Source organism: Natator depressus, chromosome 6, assembly GCF_965152275.1.
Source record: "Natator depressus isolate rNatDep1 chromosome 6, rNatDep2.hap1, whole genome shotgun sequence".
NCBI classification, from domain to species: Eukaryota; Metazoa; Chordata; order Testudines; family Cheloniidae; genus Natator; species Natator depressus.
This window is the reverse complement of record NC_134239.1, coordinates 20,791,102-20,805,532: the sequence shown is the minus strand read 5'-3', so window position 1 is coordinate 20,805,532 and position 14,431 is coordinate 20,791,102. Positions and strand designations below refer to the sequence as shown.

General features: G+C 45.3%; 1 protein-coding gene and 1 long non-coding RNA gene across 2 annotated transcripts in view; both read left to right on the top strand.

Moving 5' to 3' along the window:
* Nucleotides 1–14,431, top strand: part of C6H11orf24 (chromosome 6 C11orf24 homolog) — a 107,123-nt gene that overhangs the window by 76,296 nt on the left and 16,396 nt on the right. Inside the window, exon 5 of the mRNA XM_074954729.1 lies at nt 11,922–12,049. Coding sequence (XP_074810830.1) covers nt 11,922–12,049 — 128 coding nt within the window. The remainder of the gene's footprint in view (nt 1–11,921; nt 12,050–14,431) is intronic.
* Nucleotides 3,775–10,152, top strand: LOC141988779 (uncharacterized). Its single transcript, XR_012639833.1, has 3 exons — nt 3,775–3,913; nt 5,970–6,113; nt 9,897–10,152. It is a non-coding gene; the product is annotated as an uncharacterized LOC141988779 (long non-coding RNA).

Genomic DNA, 14,431 nt, shown 5'->3' with positions numbered 1-14,431 from the left:
CTCATTAACATGATCTTCATATTTCTCCTGAATCACATGCAGCCCTGGTTTCTATTTATAGCATAACATAGAACTGTTAAGTTGATCTGATAACATTTGTTAAAACCACATGTATTTGAACCAGAGTGGGAACTGGAGCTGTGGTAGGTGGCTTTCCGCTTGGGGATCACCCAGAAGCAGTATCCAGTGGGACATTCCATGCATTTCGTGAGATGGAAACCACAATGCTTCCATCAATGTGTGTGGGACCGAAGAGCGAGAAGTTCTTTTCAGATATTCGCAGTGGCTGCATGTTTGGACTGAGAGGCTTCTGTGAAATGTCAGGCTGCTACAGAAAGCTCTGTTAGATTATGCAATAGTGTCCTGAGGGAAGTGGTGGAAACCTCATGGGTCTTTGAAAGCTAGATAAAACACATTATAGGGACTGTACTGCCTTGCAGGGGGATGGATTGGAATGACCTGAGGACCTTTAAACTTCTATGAAAGGAAACTGTGACAAAATGAACAGGAAAGAGCTGTATGTAAGGTTGTTTTTTTTTAAAAAAAAGACTAGATCTTCCCATGAAGAAGAATAACTCTTATTCTGGCTGGTTTATTAGTCTTTGTACCCATGCCTTAGGGTATAAGGTGATTGCTAGCTGTGGTGGAAGAGATGTTGTGCAACTAAGGGCAAGGGATTTTTTTTAAGAATAACTTTCTCTGAAGTACTGGATATTAGTCACTGTTGAAGAGATGTTGTTAAGCTCAAGAGACCACTGGTCTACTCTGATATGGTAGGTCCCATGTTCTTACATACAGGAAACCACTTGACCTAAGTACAACTCCTGATGTGACTCTTAACTTGTCCTTCTGGCATTCATTCAGATTGCTGATAAACACAGTAGCAAGAGACTTGGTCCTGTACAGTGGAGGTGGTGAAGATAGCATAACCCAGTGTTTAGTGTCCCGTTTGTACCTTACCTGAAGAGGTTATGAGCCTGTTACAGCTTCTGGATCCAAAACATGTACCCTTTGACTCATGTTATGGGGTTCATGCTCCTAAGTCCAGAAGTCCTGGGGTCACTCCTTGGTCATGACCAAGATGGCAGCCATCCCAGTAGCACTAATACTCTGCTGTGCTAACATATGCTTGTGTTGCCTGTTGTCCTCTTCTTTCTGGCGTTTCCTTACCCTGTGCAGGGCTGGTTGACTACAGTGGTAAGAACACTACAGCCCCATTTACATTCCACTTTCCACTGTTACTACCACAAAGACACACCAGCAGTAACTTAGGAGCCCTAAACTTCCTAGTGTAGATAAGGCCATAGTGAGTATCCTTCCTCTTCTAAAGGCCATAACGGTGTAACTTGTACTAACTGACACAGTGTAGTTCTTTATCTTCTAGTAGCTAGACCAAGTATAGAGGTTGAAGTCTGCTACTATCTCTGAGATGACATACCTGGTCCTTTTAGTTCAACCACTAGAAGTTCATGGTTTTAGATGCAGTGGTGCCAGATTCAACCCTACAAATGACCCAACTTGGTGGTGGTGTTACAATTACAGTCAGCTCAGGAGACCCTCTTACAGCTGACAGATCTGATTTGCAGTGTAAACAGGATCTTAAGCTCCATAACTGGACGGAAGGCCCTGAGGCTGTGGCCAGATTGGGGGAAAGCTATCAGAAAATTTAGAGTGGTTCTAGCACCAGAGTTAAAACCACTGTGAATTGTTGTATGGACAAGGCCCTCCAGCCAGAGCTGAGTCTCCCCCTCCTCCCATAACCATTTTAGTTCAACCTTCTGAAAATCAAGTCTAACTGAAACAGTCATAAAAACAGCTGGAGCTGCCAGAGTGCTAGGTTGCTACACTAAATGGTTCCCCCCCAGTTTTAACACTGGTTCAAAGGACCTGATGTTAGAATCAGTCTGACTATTTAAGCGTCCCCCGAGTAGACAAAACTCAAGTGCCTGCGAATCTGACCGAAGGTCAAGCAGGCACATAGGGGCTGACTGAAGGTTGTCTGAGAGTCATGTGGCCTGATTCTCCTCTTATTTAGATATTCTGATGCAAAACTATTATAATGAGAGGCAAATCAAACCTCTTTGCTGTGCATTTACATACTTTTTCAGTGTTTTTAAATGCATTCTTAATTTGGAATTTGCCTATATTCTACCAGCTGGTTTTGTAAAGTTTTAAGAAGGGTTTTCCTCCCATACGTTACTGCTATGAACATGCAACCTTAACTCCACTTTAACAGGGGCTTGGAGTGTGAGCCTACTAAAAGAGCACTGCTTTGTGTGCTCCAACTTGGCAAAGCACCTCCCTATGTGCTTAAACTGTAATTGTTTTATTGACTTTAATTAGGCTAAAACACATGCTTAAACTTGAGCATATCCTTAAGCGCTTTGATGAATAGGAATCTCAGAGCCTGTATACATGTTGCATCAGACTCCTAGTTGGGGGTTAAGTTTTGAACTTTGCACCCTAGTAAAAGCTCAATAATTGGCCCATGCCAGAATGTGCATATACACACGCTTACTACACATGCTTACCCGTACAGTGGTCTAGGAATTGTCAGATTCGAGCAGACCCGAGGTCCATCTAGTCCAGTATCTTGCCACCAGCATGGCTAGTACCAACTGCTTCAGTGGGAAGTGCAAGAACCGCACAGCAGGCAGATGTGGAACCATTACATTAGTTCTCACCCTGATCTCTAATAGGTAGAGATTTGCTTAAGTCCTGCAACATGAGGTTTTATATCCTTCCAAAAACTTTTGTTAGCATTCTTCTTGTCCCACTTCTAGCAAAAATTGGATAGCAATGCACTGTAGGGAGATTTCATTATACCACAGAACATGTGCTACAGAGATTTAAAATTAAATTCCACTCCTCAACTGACCAACGGTGCTATATAGTTTGTTTGCTTCCTCCCCAACCCCAGTTCTCCCAGGTGGTGAGTCATTCTCAGCAGCTCTCCCAGTCGTTCGGGTGAATTAGGGAGGTCCTGCTGTAATTTAAACTAATAATAAAAGAATACTAAAAGCAGCTGCCCAGTGAAAATATTCAGCCCAATAAAAGAAGGACGGGAGGGATGGCTTTAACCACAAAGTGTTCTTTAAGTGTAACCTGGGCTGCAATTGACCTGCTTGCTCTATGATCTTGTATGGGGTAGGCTGAGATTAAATCTGCCTTGTTAGCCAGCTGTATGGTATTTACACAGACATTTTTAGTCTCTGATAAAGTAAAATTGTTTCCATGCAACCTTTGGCTTTGGCCACCCATATGCTTTGGGATAGAAGAGGGCTCCTTAACTTCTGCCTGTTCTAGTCTGCGTCATTCCTTCCCTCTGGTCCTAACCTTCCTGGTAGGTAAAATGTTCACTGTGTCAGGGAATGAAATACCATCGGGAGAGGAATATTTAAGTATATTTCACCTAGCCATTCATTTCCCCATACACAATGTTCCTGCAACAGTGTGTGTTTTCTTCAAGTGCAAATCATTCTTTCCCCGATTTGTGGATACCATGCAACCACCCCCTACCATACGGTAACACAGTTAACAGTCATGTATGAGCTGTATTGGCAGAGCTGTCTGGGGCCCAGTACTGTGTAGCAGAGGGTGCTGCAGCAGGTCAGGACTGAGGTGCATTGGCAGAGCTGTAGGTGGGGCCCCTTCTGAGCCTTTCCCTAAAATGAAAACTGATCTAAATCTAATTTTTTCCTCCTCAGGTTCTAAAGAATTTGGCAAACATTTTTGTTAGTTGTGACTGTTGTCTGTGCCTTTTGGGAAGTGCTGAAGTTCTGTGAGAATAACCAATTCCTGAGCCAGCAGAAGCCTAGAAAGAATTTGGAATCTTGTGAGAAATTCAGATCTGGCAAGATATCCAGGCTGACTTCCCAACAAAAGTCGTCTGGGCAAACCCCAGAGAATTCAGGTGCATATTCCACTGGAGCCTCCAAACCTGCTGAGGTTTCTCATTGTTGGTTTGTATTCCTGAAAAATAAGCTAAACTTAGGGTGGTGTCTCCCAGTATGATCTAGGGAAACTCCCTGTTGCCATTCAGCCACCTTGAGAAGGGATGAGCAACAGCTGCTACTCGCACTTCATCAGTAACTGTTTCTTGTTATCCACCACTGGGGTTTACTTTCTTTCTCCCCATCCACTCTAGCAGCTCAGCAAGTTGAGGATCTTAGCCTCTGCCACCCCCACACCCTGCTTTGCATTGCACAAATGAGTTTCAGGAGGGGCTGGAGGCTGGTTTCTAAGCTTCAGTGCAACATCATGGTCTCTTCTGTTGGCCCAGTGAGAGCAGAATGGGCAGGGAGGAGTTGGGGGTGGGAGGAGAGGAAGCTGTTGTCATCTGTGAACCATTGGGCCTGACGGCAGCCGTGCAAACCGAGTTAGTCACGTTCCCTTCTGGTGGCTCTCCCAGTTGCATCCCAGGATCAATCAGAAGCAGGCTACAGAGTGTCGCATTCCTCGCTGGTGACTTCCCCAGCCTCATCCGTAGCTGACTCATAAGATAGGAAAACGTGATCTAGATGAAATTACAGGAAGGTGGGTGCACAACTGGTTGAAAAATCATATTCAGAGTAGTTATGGTTCTCTGTCAGACTGGGAGGGTGTATCTAGAGGGTCCCACAGGGGTCTGTTCTGGGTCTGGTACTAATCAATATTTTCATGAATGACGTGGGAGAATGGAGTGGAAAATACACTTTTATAAAAGTTGTGTGACACCAAGCCGGCAGGGATTTGCAAGCACTTTAGAGGACAGGATTAGAATTGAAAAGAACCTTGACAGATTAGAGAATCAACAAGATGAAAGCCAATAAAGGCAAGTGCGAAGTGCTATTTCTAGGAAGGAAAAATCAAATGAACAACTATAAAATGGGGAATAACTGGCTAGGTGGCAGTACTGCTGAAAAAGATCTAGAGGTTCTAGTGGATCACAAATTGGAATAAGAGTCCACGATATGATGCAGTTGCAAAAAAGGCTAATATCAGGTAACAGGAGTGTTGAAAGTCAAACATAGGAGGGAATTGACTTTACTGATGAGGTCTCAGCTGGAGTACTGCGTCCAGTTCTGGGTGCCACACTTTAGGAAACATGGGGACAAATTGGAGAGCATCCAGAAGAGAGCAACAAAAATAAAAGGTTTAGAAAAACCTGACATCTGAGAAAAGGTTAAAAAAATGGGCATGTTTAGTCTTCAGAAAAGAAGACTAAGGAGGGGTGAGCTGATAAGTCTTCAAATACGTTAAATGCTGTTATGAAGAGGAGGATGATCAATTGTTCTCCAGGTACATGAAGGTAGGACAAGAGGTAATTGGTTTAATCTGCAGCAAGGGTAATTTAGGTTAGATATTGGGGAAAAACTTTCTAACTATCAGGGTAGTTAAACTCTGGAATAGGCTTCCAAGGGAGGTTGTGGAATCCCCATCACTGGAAGTTTTTAAGGAGGAGGTTGGACAAACACTTGTCTGGGATGGTCTAGGTTTACTTGGTCCTGCCTAAGCACACACAGCTGGCCGAGATGACCTCTCAAGGTTCCTTCCAGCCCTACATCTCTCTGATTCTGTGGTACAAAGCAGGAGGCTACAGTGTGTCCAATTGCAACAGTAAGAATGAGGGAAGAGGAGATTTCTCCTTTGGGTTGCTTGCTAGGTGTTCTGATGGCTGGGGGATAGCTAGACTTACTAAACAAGAAGGCTTTTGTTTATCTGGTGATTGACATCCTGGTTTGAAACAGCAGAAGTGAGGAGAGGCCCATTGACTGGCAGAATGCAGATGTGAGAAGGAGACATGTCCATTCGCAGCAGTGGGAAGAGACACTATCATAGTTTCTAGAGGGGGAGAGAATCTGTCTAATTTTCTGTTTTAAAGAGAGCGTTTCTTGTGTCCCGTTTAGTATTTCTGGCCTGAGACACACAGGGTACAGTGCATGGACAGGGTCATGAGCAGAGCTAAGACTATTTTTTCTGCTTTTCAGACGGTCTGGAACTGATGGGAGCAGACGTTTGCCAAAACTGTTGCTGAAGGGTGGGCATTATGGGAAAACCAGCTGCACCCTATTGTTCCCAGCCACGCGAGGACTGCACCAAGCGGCCGTGAACCAGAGCAAGCAAACGCATTGGTGAGACTTGCTCCTGGGAGGTGCACTTGCAAGGATATACTGGTTAATGTTTTCAAAAGTCAGTGGGACTTAGGTTCTCAAGTCACTTGAGTGATTATGAGCAACACCTTGTGCCAGGTTAAGAGCACTTCTGTATGTGGACACAGAGGGCCCAATCCAATTCCAATTAAAGCATCCTCTCAACTTCGATGAGTGTTGAGCTAGGGGCAAAGTGTTTCCAGAAGCACTGCAGCCTTCTGAACTGCTGGTGGCAGAGCCACATGTCTTTCTTTCAGATGGACCTAAAGTGTCAGACTTATTTGTGGTGTCCATGCTTCATGGCCACCCATCCATCTGCTGCAGTTGCCTGAAGTCCAGGAGAAGGTTAGACACAGTGGGCAGAAGAGCAGTGTGTCTCTCCTTAATGCAGGAGTCTCCAGCCTCAAGTGGGAGCCAGTTTGATTGATGCAAAGACAGTTAATGATTTTGTGACAGAGGGTTTTGACTCTCAGTAGCGAAGGAGCAGGGGCCGTAGCGAGGCTGCTCATATGTAGTAAGGCTTTTGTTTTTATGTTATGAAGGTTCCTAGAGGCCCCAACTGTGATCTCCATTGTCCTAGGTGCTGTATGTATGCACAGTTAAGCAACAGGCCCTGCTCTGAAGCACTTGGTCTTACAAACAAGACAGATACAGGGTGTAAGGGGAAAGAGAGGGGATCAGAGGGTGCAGGGCAGTGGGAGAGCTGGGTCTCCAGAGTCGAAGGCTAGTGCTCTAACCAACTGGACCATGTTTTCAAGCAAGGAGAAAGGATGAAGAGGAAAAACCAGAAGCTAGCGTGATATAGAAGCAAACTGGTTTGTTTCTAAGTTTTCCACAAAGCGTCAGCCCCCTCCAAAGATGTCAGCTCCAAATGAAATTGTTCCAGGACATTTCCTCCGTGTACTGCTCAGCCGCAGTCTGTGTTGGCTGTAACACTGGACCGACCTCTTGGAATGGTTTGGAAGAGCAACAGACTGGCTGCCAGGAAACACGCCTTCATTCTGTGGCTGGCCAGGAGAAAATGTGCACAGGGCTGTAGCTGTTTTGCAGGCAGGAAGTACTGGGCATTTGACGAACCACAAGGCAGGGAGCATGGCAGTGAGGCTCAGCAGGCCTTAAAGAGACACCAGGGCAGTGCCATAAAGCAAATGGAGTTGTGTTGCTAAAGGAGCACTCGAGGCAGGTTATAATCACAAGCCACTTTCATCCTGTACTGGAATTCAATTGGGCTGGGGGTGCTTTCATTTAGTCTGATATCCTCTCCTGAGACCTGGGTGCCAGTAGGTTTAACATATGGCAGCGCAGCCATGCACAGCTGAAATCAGTCTTTGAGTTGCAGAGTTTTACATGCACCCCAGCACTGTTTTCTACACTAAGTTGGTGTCTTTCAGTTGTGCAGTGTTAGTGTGCTCTGGGGCTAGGGAACAGGTCTGGAGACCTGCTTTCTGTTCCTGTCTCTGCTTAAGGAAAGAGGACATGCAAAAGCATATTTTTTCCCTCCCACTAGCCGTCTTCAACTGAAAAACAACTGAACCAAACCTTTCAAAAAGAGTAGGCGGAGACCAGGCTGGTAAAATTCCAGCTCCAAAGGTCAAAGTTGTAAGCAACTGAAAAGGCCATTTAAGAATGGGAACTGTAAGGTAGCTTTAACTGCAGTTGTTCTTATGCACTTCTCCTCTAATAAATAACAGGAGTGAGAATGTAAAACATTCCATGTCCTCACCAAACAAACAGTCTAGGTACTTATGGGGATGCTAAAGTTTTCTAGCATAGTCTGATCTTAACACTACACAGCATCATTGCACAATAGTTCTTAAGGAGGAGTGGAGAAAACTGGATCCAATCGTAATTTTAAGTAGGCAAAAGGAACGGTCATTTCTCCAACTGGAATGTGGCCCAGACAATAGACTTTTAACACCCTGACTCCTGTGACAAGTGCTAAGAGAGGTCAAGATCTCTGCTTTATGTCTCATCTAAAAATGGCACCTCCTACAACAGAGCTTATCCTAGTACTAGACTTCGGCTAGGGAAGAGCACCACCTACCAAGGTGCAGGTGCCACCTCTGGCAGCACCAGGGAATATTATATATAAAATATTTTGGATGCCTTCTACTCCAGTATTGACTCAGTTAAACTCGGCTTAGCTTTGAAGATTTGACAAGGTCACACCCTGAGGTGGTATGGCCACAGGTGTTAATAAAGAAAGCTCATTACACAGTAATTAAGTCACATTAATTATTTTTCTAATTAAAAAGCCAACAGTAATGTTGTTAGCCCAACAGAACATTCCTAACCTTACTTTTTTTTCACCCCCTGGCAACGGGCTAAAATGTTGAAAAGGGGGGGGAAGCCACCTGTGAAATAATTTTAATGTGTACTTCAGATGAAATGCTCATGGTTCTCAGCAATGAATGGGGCCTGCAGGAGGCTCAGAGAGGTCAGAGGGTGCTTGTTTAGAATAGGGGGAGTACTTCCAGCAAAGTCGCCTTTTCTCTCCTGAGAGCTGATTGCATGATGGGAGCATTAAATCCCCTCTCTCTGAGGGCCACTGGAATGTCTCTGCCAAGGAGCTGCTCTCTGGCAATGAGAGAAATTCAAATCTGAAATAGAAAAAGAAAGGGAATGTTTACACTCAGTGCTTGCATTGCTAGACTTCTTAGACAGTTTGGGTCAAGTTCAGCCCTATAACATTATTTAATGGTTTTACAGTAGATATACAAGCTGCAACGAAGAGAAGGGCCTGCAGTGAGCTGCAGGCTGTACAAGTAAGAGATGGTCCTGAAGAGCTTACAATCTGAATGGACAAGCCAAAGGATGGACGAAAGGATGTATTACTATACCCCATTCACAGATAAGGAATTGGGATCAAAAGAGATTAAGACCCAGGGCCAATAGAAGCTAAGAGTCTAAATACCTTTTGAAACTCTGAGCTTAAGTGATTTGCTCAAGGTCCCACAAGAAAGCTGCAGCAGAGGCTGGGAATTGAAGTCTGATCTTCTGAGTACACAGCTGCATGCTTGGACCGCACATCCAGCCTTCCTCTCACGATATGCTTCCGTCACCCAAACATTTGCTGACAGGAGAATGCACGTAGCATAGGGTATTTCATGCTCTTCAGAGAGCCTAGACATTTACATCTGTTGCTTACCACCCAGTGCCCATCAATCCAAATGAACACTCTTCCACTCATTCTCTTTCCCAGAGTGCATAGCACATCACATTCTTGGCTGAAAAATTGCCCAGGGACCAGTGTTTCCTGGCTTGGGAATTTGAAATCCAGAAGTAAGTGTTTTAGGTTTGTTTTTCTCATCTACAGTGCAACGGCGGGAGAGGGATCACCAAAGTGAGTCAGAACACTTAATAAAGCAGGAGTGGGTGGGGTGATACCAGTTGGTGTCACCACACCTAAAGTAGTGGAAGGTCCACAGCTTTCGGCTCGCGGCTCTAGGTCAGACTTTTAGGTGGGGTGCGGTAACCCTTCTTCACTGGTCCATTGCTGCAGTACTCTGTTGTTAATGGCACCTTCTAGAAGTGCCTGTGATTGCTGAATTGTAGAGTCAAGAGCAGGCTCTTCCCACCCTGAAGGTGGCTTTGGAGTCCACCAATGAAATACACCTGCCTCAGCCCAGGGCTCTGAAACAGCTTCTTCCCTTCCATCATCTGGAAGAGGGACTGTGGCAAGTGAACAGCTGTGAACGGCCCACAGAGTTTGGTTGATTGTATGTTTTGTCTTTTATCTTTATTTTCCCATTTCTTTCTGTGTAGGGCAATGTCCCATGTTTCCCACAAGCAGACCCATCATTGGTCTGGCTTCTCACATGCTACTCTGCTGAAATATCAAGCAGTAAATGGAGATTTGCCAGTGAACTGTGGAAAGAGCTAAGTGCTGAGTGAGTCTCTCTCCTTATCTGCAGCCTTTCATTACAACCAGCCAGCAGGTCCCAACAAGCCAAGGGCACACTGAAGCGTTCATCATAAAAGCATCTCATTTGCAATGACTGAGAGCCAATCAGGTTATCGGTGGGGATAGTAATTTGGGGGCCACTGTCTGATGTCCAGATTTACCTGCTGCTGGATCAGTACCGTAGAATCCGGTCCAGGCATATGCAGATACCTGGCACAACTGGGAGGAGTGTTTTCTTTCAGCAGCTGTGGATAGGTTTGTGGAATTATGAAGATGGGAGACTTTATATCCTTTGAAGGTGACTTTTTTTCCTGGCTGGCACTCACACCCAGGCTCAAGGACACAAGGGACAGGAATATAAATAGCGATGAGCAAATCTCAGACAATTCAGATTCTTCCATGAAATTTTTCAGATCTCCTTCCCTCTCGACTTAATCCCTTCCTTTTGTCCACCAGCACCTCAACTCCAGTTCCTCGGCCCTTAACAGGCCCCTTGAGTTGGAAGATTTTTCATCAGGGACCTCTAATATGGTCCTTGCTCGACTGAACTCATTCAGCTGCTTTCTTCAAATCTCATGCACTTCAGCCCTTCCTTAGCTCTTACATATGATACCCTAGAAACAAAGGGCCTTGGGCCCAAGGTTCCATATGGGTCTTATAGTGTCCAGTATGTGCTGCCCGTTCTTATTTGTAAAACACACTATTCAAAGGATTTGTGCCATGCTGCTTGGATCTAACTGGCAATGTGTTGGCAGTCTCAACACAGAGCCTGATGACTGAATGGGCTTGGGCCCAAATCCTGAAAGGTATTTAGGTACCTAAGGTCCATTGATTTCAGTGAGAGTTAGGAGCCTAAATACCTTTGGTTGCTATGGCCCAAATCCACAAACTCCCTTTTACAGCTGGAGGTGGTCCCTCCTGAACAGAGTTGACGCATATTTGTGAGGCATTTTGCCCTGCTGCTGCCCATGTTCCACCTCTTCTGTGGCCGAAGGACATAATTCCTAAGGGGTGTCAATTCAGCACTAAACTCACTGTAAAATCCCATTCAAAAAGGAAAGACGCTGTGATGGGTGAGCCGTGTGGGGATGAGGGAAGATATGCCTGGGAGGAGAGGCGGGGACTAAACATGTAACGAACCCCATTGTTAAAAAGCATCACATGCGGGGTGGCTGCAGATGGGGCTAATCAGAATCCCACCATTCCCTTCTGTCCATTGACAGAGCCTGCCTGCAGTCAACCAGGCTAGGTTGAGCCTTGAAAGCAATTCAGTTCAAATCAAGGAGATTTTATGGGCATGGCAAGCTAGGCAAATGTTGACACAGTGTCAAGTAGAGATGCTCCTCAGGTATCGGGCAGGGAGTGGGTAAGAGCTACCCAGGAGAGGGCTGCACGCTGCACCTGGGGATTGATTCCTTGTGCCAGCTGGCCATTCTGCATCGCCTGTGTCTGATCGCTACATAGCGTGATGGCATCTCTGGTGTCTCTCTCCTTTCTCCCCAGGGCCAGGCCCCAGTTTTTCTTCACTGCTTTTTAAGGACACCTCTTTAATGGTTTCTGATCATTTTGAGGAGCTCTCTCTCGGTCTCAGTCCCCTGCTGCGTGCTTATCACCACGATGGTACAGCCCGCTCCTCCCTGCGTGCTCAGCTCGTTGCACTAGCTGGTGCACAATTCAGGTTGGGACCATGGCTCTGCTCCCTCCCTGACCCACCTTAACTTTGGTGTGTCTTATACCCATGGTATATTTCCAAAGGTGGCAGAGCTGGGGATGGAGGGGGGGGGTTGGAATGGAGCTAGTGTCCTTGCAATGGAAATATGGTGGGGGAGGGACTGATCTATGTTTCCAACTCCCCCAGTGTTTTCCACCCCCGCAATTTCTTGCAGAGGCGAGAGGGGGCCCGGCTATGCTTCCAACCCTTGGTACGTGTGCAGGGAGTGGAGGGAAGCGCAGCCCCAGAGAAGAGGCTGGAGGCACCACGGCACACGAGAACATGCTGGCCGCCGGGGAGCAGGTAGGAACACCTCTCCTCTCCCTGCCTTCCAGGCACAGTGGGTCCCAGTGGAGATAACCAGTTTGGGGAGGGGCAGGAGCACACGTGCCAGCACTGGGACGAGGCGGAGGACAGGGCATTGGCACCTGGCCAGAGGGAGGGGGGCATTGGTGCACAGGGCACTAGCCACCGAGGGACTGCCAAGATGCCCCTTCCCAGCCTGAAGTCAGCTGCTCCCCGCGACCCCACCCTGCAGTGGATTCTCAGTAGCTCCCTTCTCTCCGCCCACCCACATCCCTTCACTCCTTATTCACATCGAGCTTCCGCACCCCATGACTTAATCAATTCCCTGCCATTGCAGGGGCCTCAGGCACTGGTGCACCTTGGTCCTTCCATTCTCTGCCTGCCTGCGGCACATAATAGTCTTGTCCTCTGTGGGCTATAATGCTCTGATCTAAATTTCAGTCTCTGGGTTTAGCGTGCGGGTGCTCGAGCTGATGGCCTGAGCACTGTTCCCTCTAAGCTGTGTGCATGTGCGTGCGCACACAGATCCTAAACCCCGCGCACATGGCAAAACACCGTGTGCACAAAAAAAGAAATACTACATCGGAGCCAGGCCAAAATATCATTTACGGGCGACTTTTGACATTGTTTGCTCGCCATCTATCAACACAGCCAGATTCTACTAGCTGGCAAGTGGGGGAAAGGGAAAGGAGGGCAATGAATCGTACCCCTCCCCACCAGCATTTCAAAGTTGGAACGTTGATCACGTCGGGACGGTTGGGACCCACACATCTCCATTTTCCCGCATTTTTTTGCCGCAGATGCATGGACGTGATCGGAGCTATGCACAAACTTCTGGTATCCTGATCTGAATGATCTCCCGTTTGCCCTTTTGTTGAGTCACGCTGTTAAGCGCATTGAAATAGTAGCCATATAATAAAAGTATTAATTTTAAATAAACCAATCTGGTAAAAAATCAATCCCAAAATGTCACTGTCTAGAGGTCTAAAGCATAAAAGAACAGCAACTTCATTTAAATCTGGGTGGCTGGATAAGACTATAGAGACGGTTACACCGAAGTCACATAGTGTAATGCTTGTTAAACTTTGTGAAATATTCACGTATGATGAGGACAACAGAGTGGTTTGTGTATATTGTCGAGATGCCAGAGCTTCGGGAGAATTTTCAACAGGAAGAATGTGGAACGATGTATGGAAGTTGGATTTCTTAAAGCTTCATCTGTCAAATCCCTGTGTTCAAAATACAAAGACTTTCTTGCTGAAGAGATTGTTCTAGTCAGTCAGTACAATGACTTCAAGTTTGCAGTAGCTGAAAGAATCAAAAGCCAATTGGTTTTAAGTTTCCCGGATATGGTGACATTTGCTCATCAGAACGAACAGTGTCAGGATCTTGCAAAGTTGATGGATATTGGAGGAACATTCTTAGCATCAAGTGCAGACTGTGAGCATGGCTTTAGCTTAATAAACACTCTAAAAAACAAACTATGGATTCGTTTACAAGTAGATCATTTGGACATGCTGATGTGTATTAAGAGTTACCAGCTGGATGGACACTGATAGATCTGGACAGAGTTTATATAGAATGAGCAAATGAAAAAGATCAGGGAAAAACAGTAAGGTTAGTTTATCAGTCTTTGACATTTTGATCAATAAGGAAATTAAAATGCATTTGTAATTACATATCTTATTCTTGGCTGATAATCATGTATTGATATTTTTTAGGAAAATTTTAAATTTAAAATACAAACTCTTGTTTTTCTTTTTTTACTTATGATGTCTCTATCTGAAAACCCATATAAATTGATATAATGGCATACTTATTAAATTGCCTTTATTATATGTTTATCAAAATCTTTTCAGACGTGTATAGAATGAAAGGTGAAAGTGGACGCCAATGGGCAGAAGCCTATGGACTGATAATTATCATGATTAATATGTGCTTGATATATGCTCGTGATTGTCTATAAAAATGATCATAAAGCGTAATGCTTAAAATTAACTTCTGCTTCATGAAGAATGGTTAAATTTCCTTTTTCTAAGTATTTAAAAATGACATTTATAAAATAACATGGTGTAAAACTATTATCACAAATTGCAAATTAAAACTTTTTAAATGTATAAGCATTTTACTCGCTTGGGTGCATTTGCCTCATGGCACACAAATTTGAACTCTGCTTCAAAAATTTGCACGGAAGAAATTTTTTGCGCACACAGCCTGTCAAAAATTAGAGGGAACATTGGGCTTGAGATACATATGAGGTCAGACTAGATGATCTGGTCATCCCTGTCCCAGCTCAGAGTAACTGCATCTGTATTCCACCTCCATGGTCCCTCAAGGGCACATACCTCTCTTGGGTGGAGACCTGCATCTCTCTCCCTC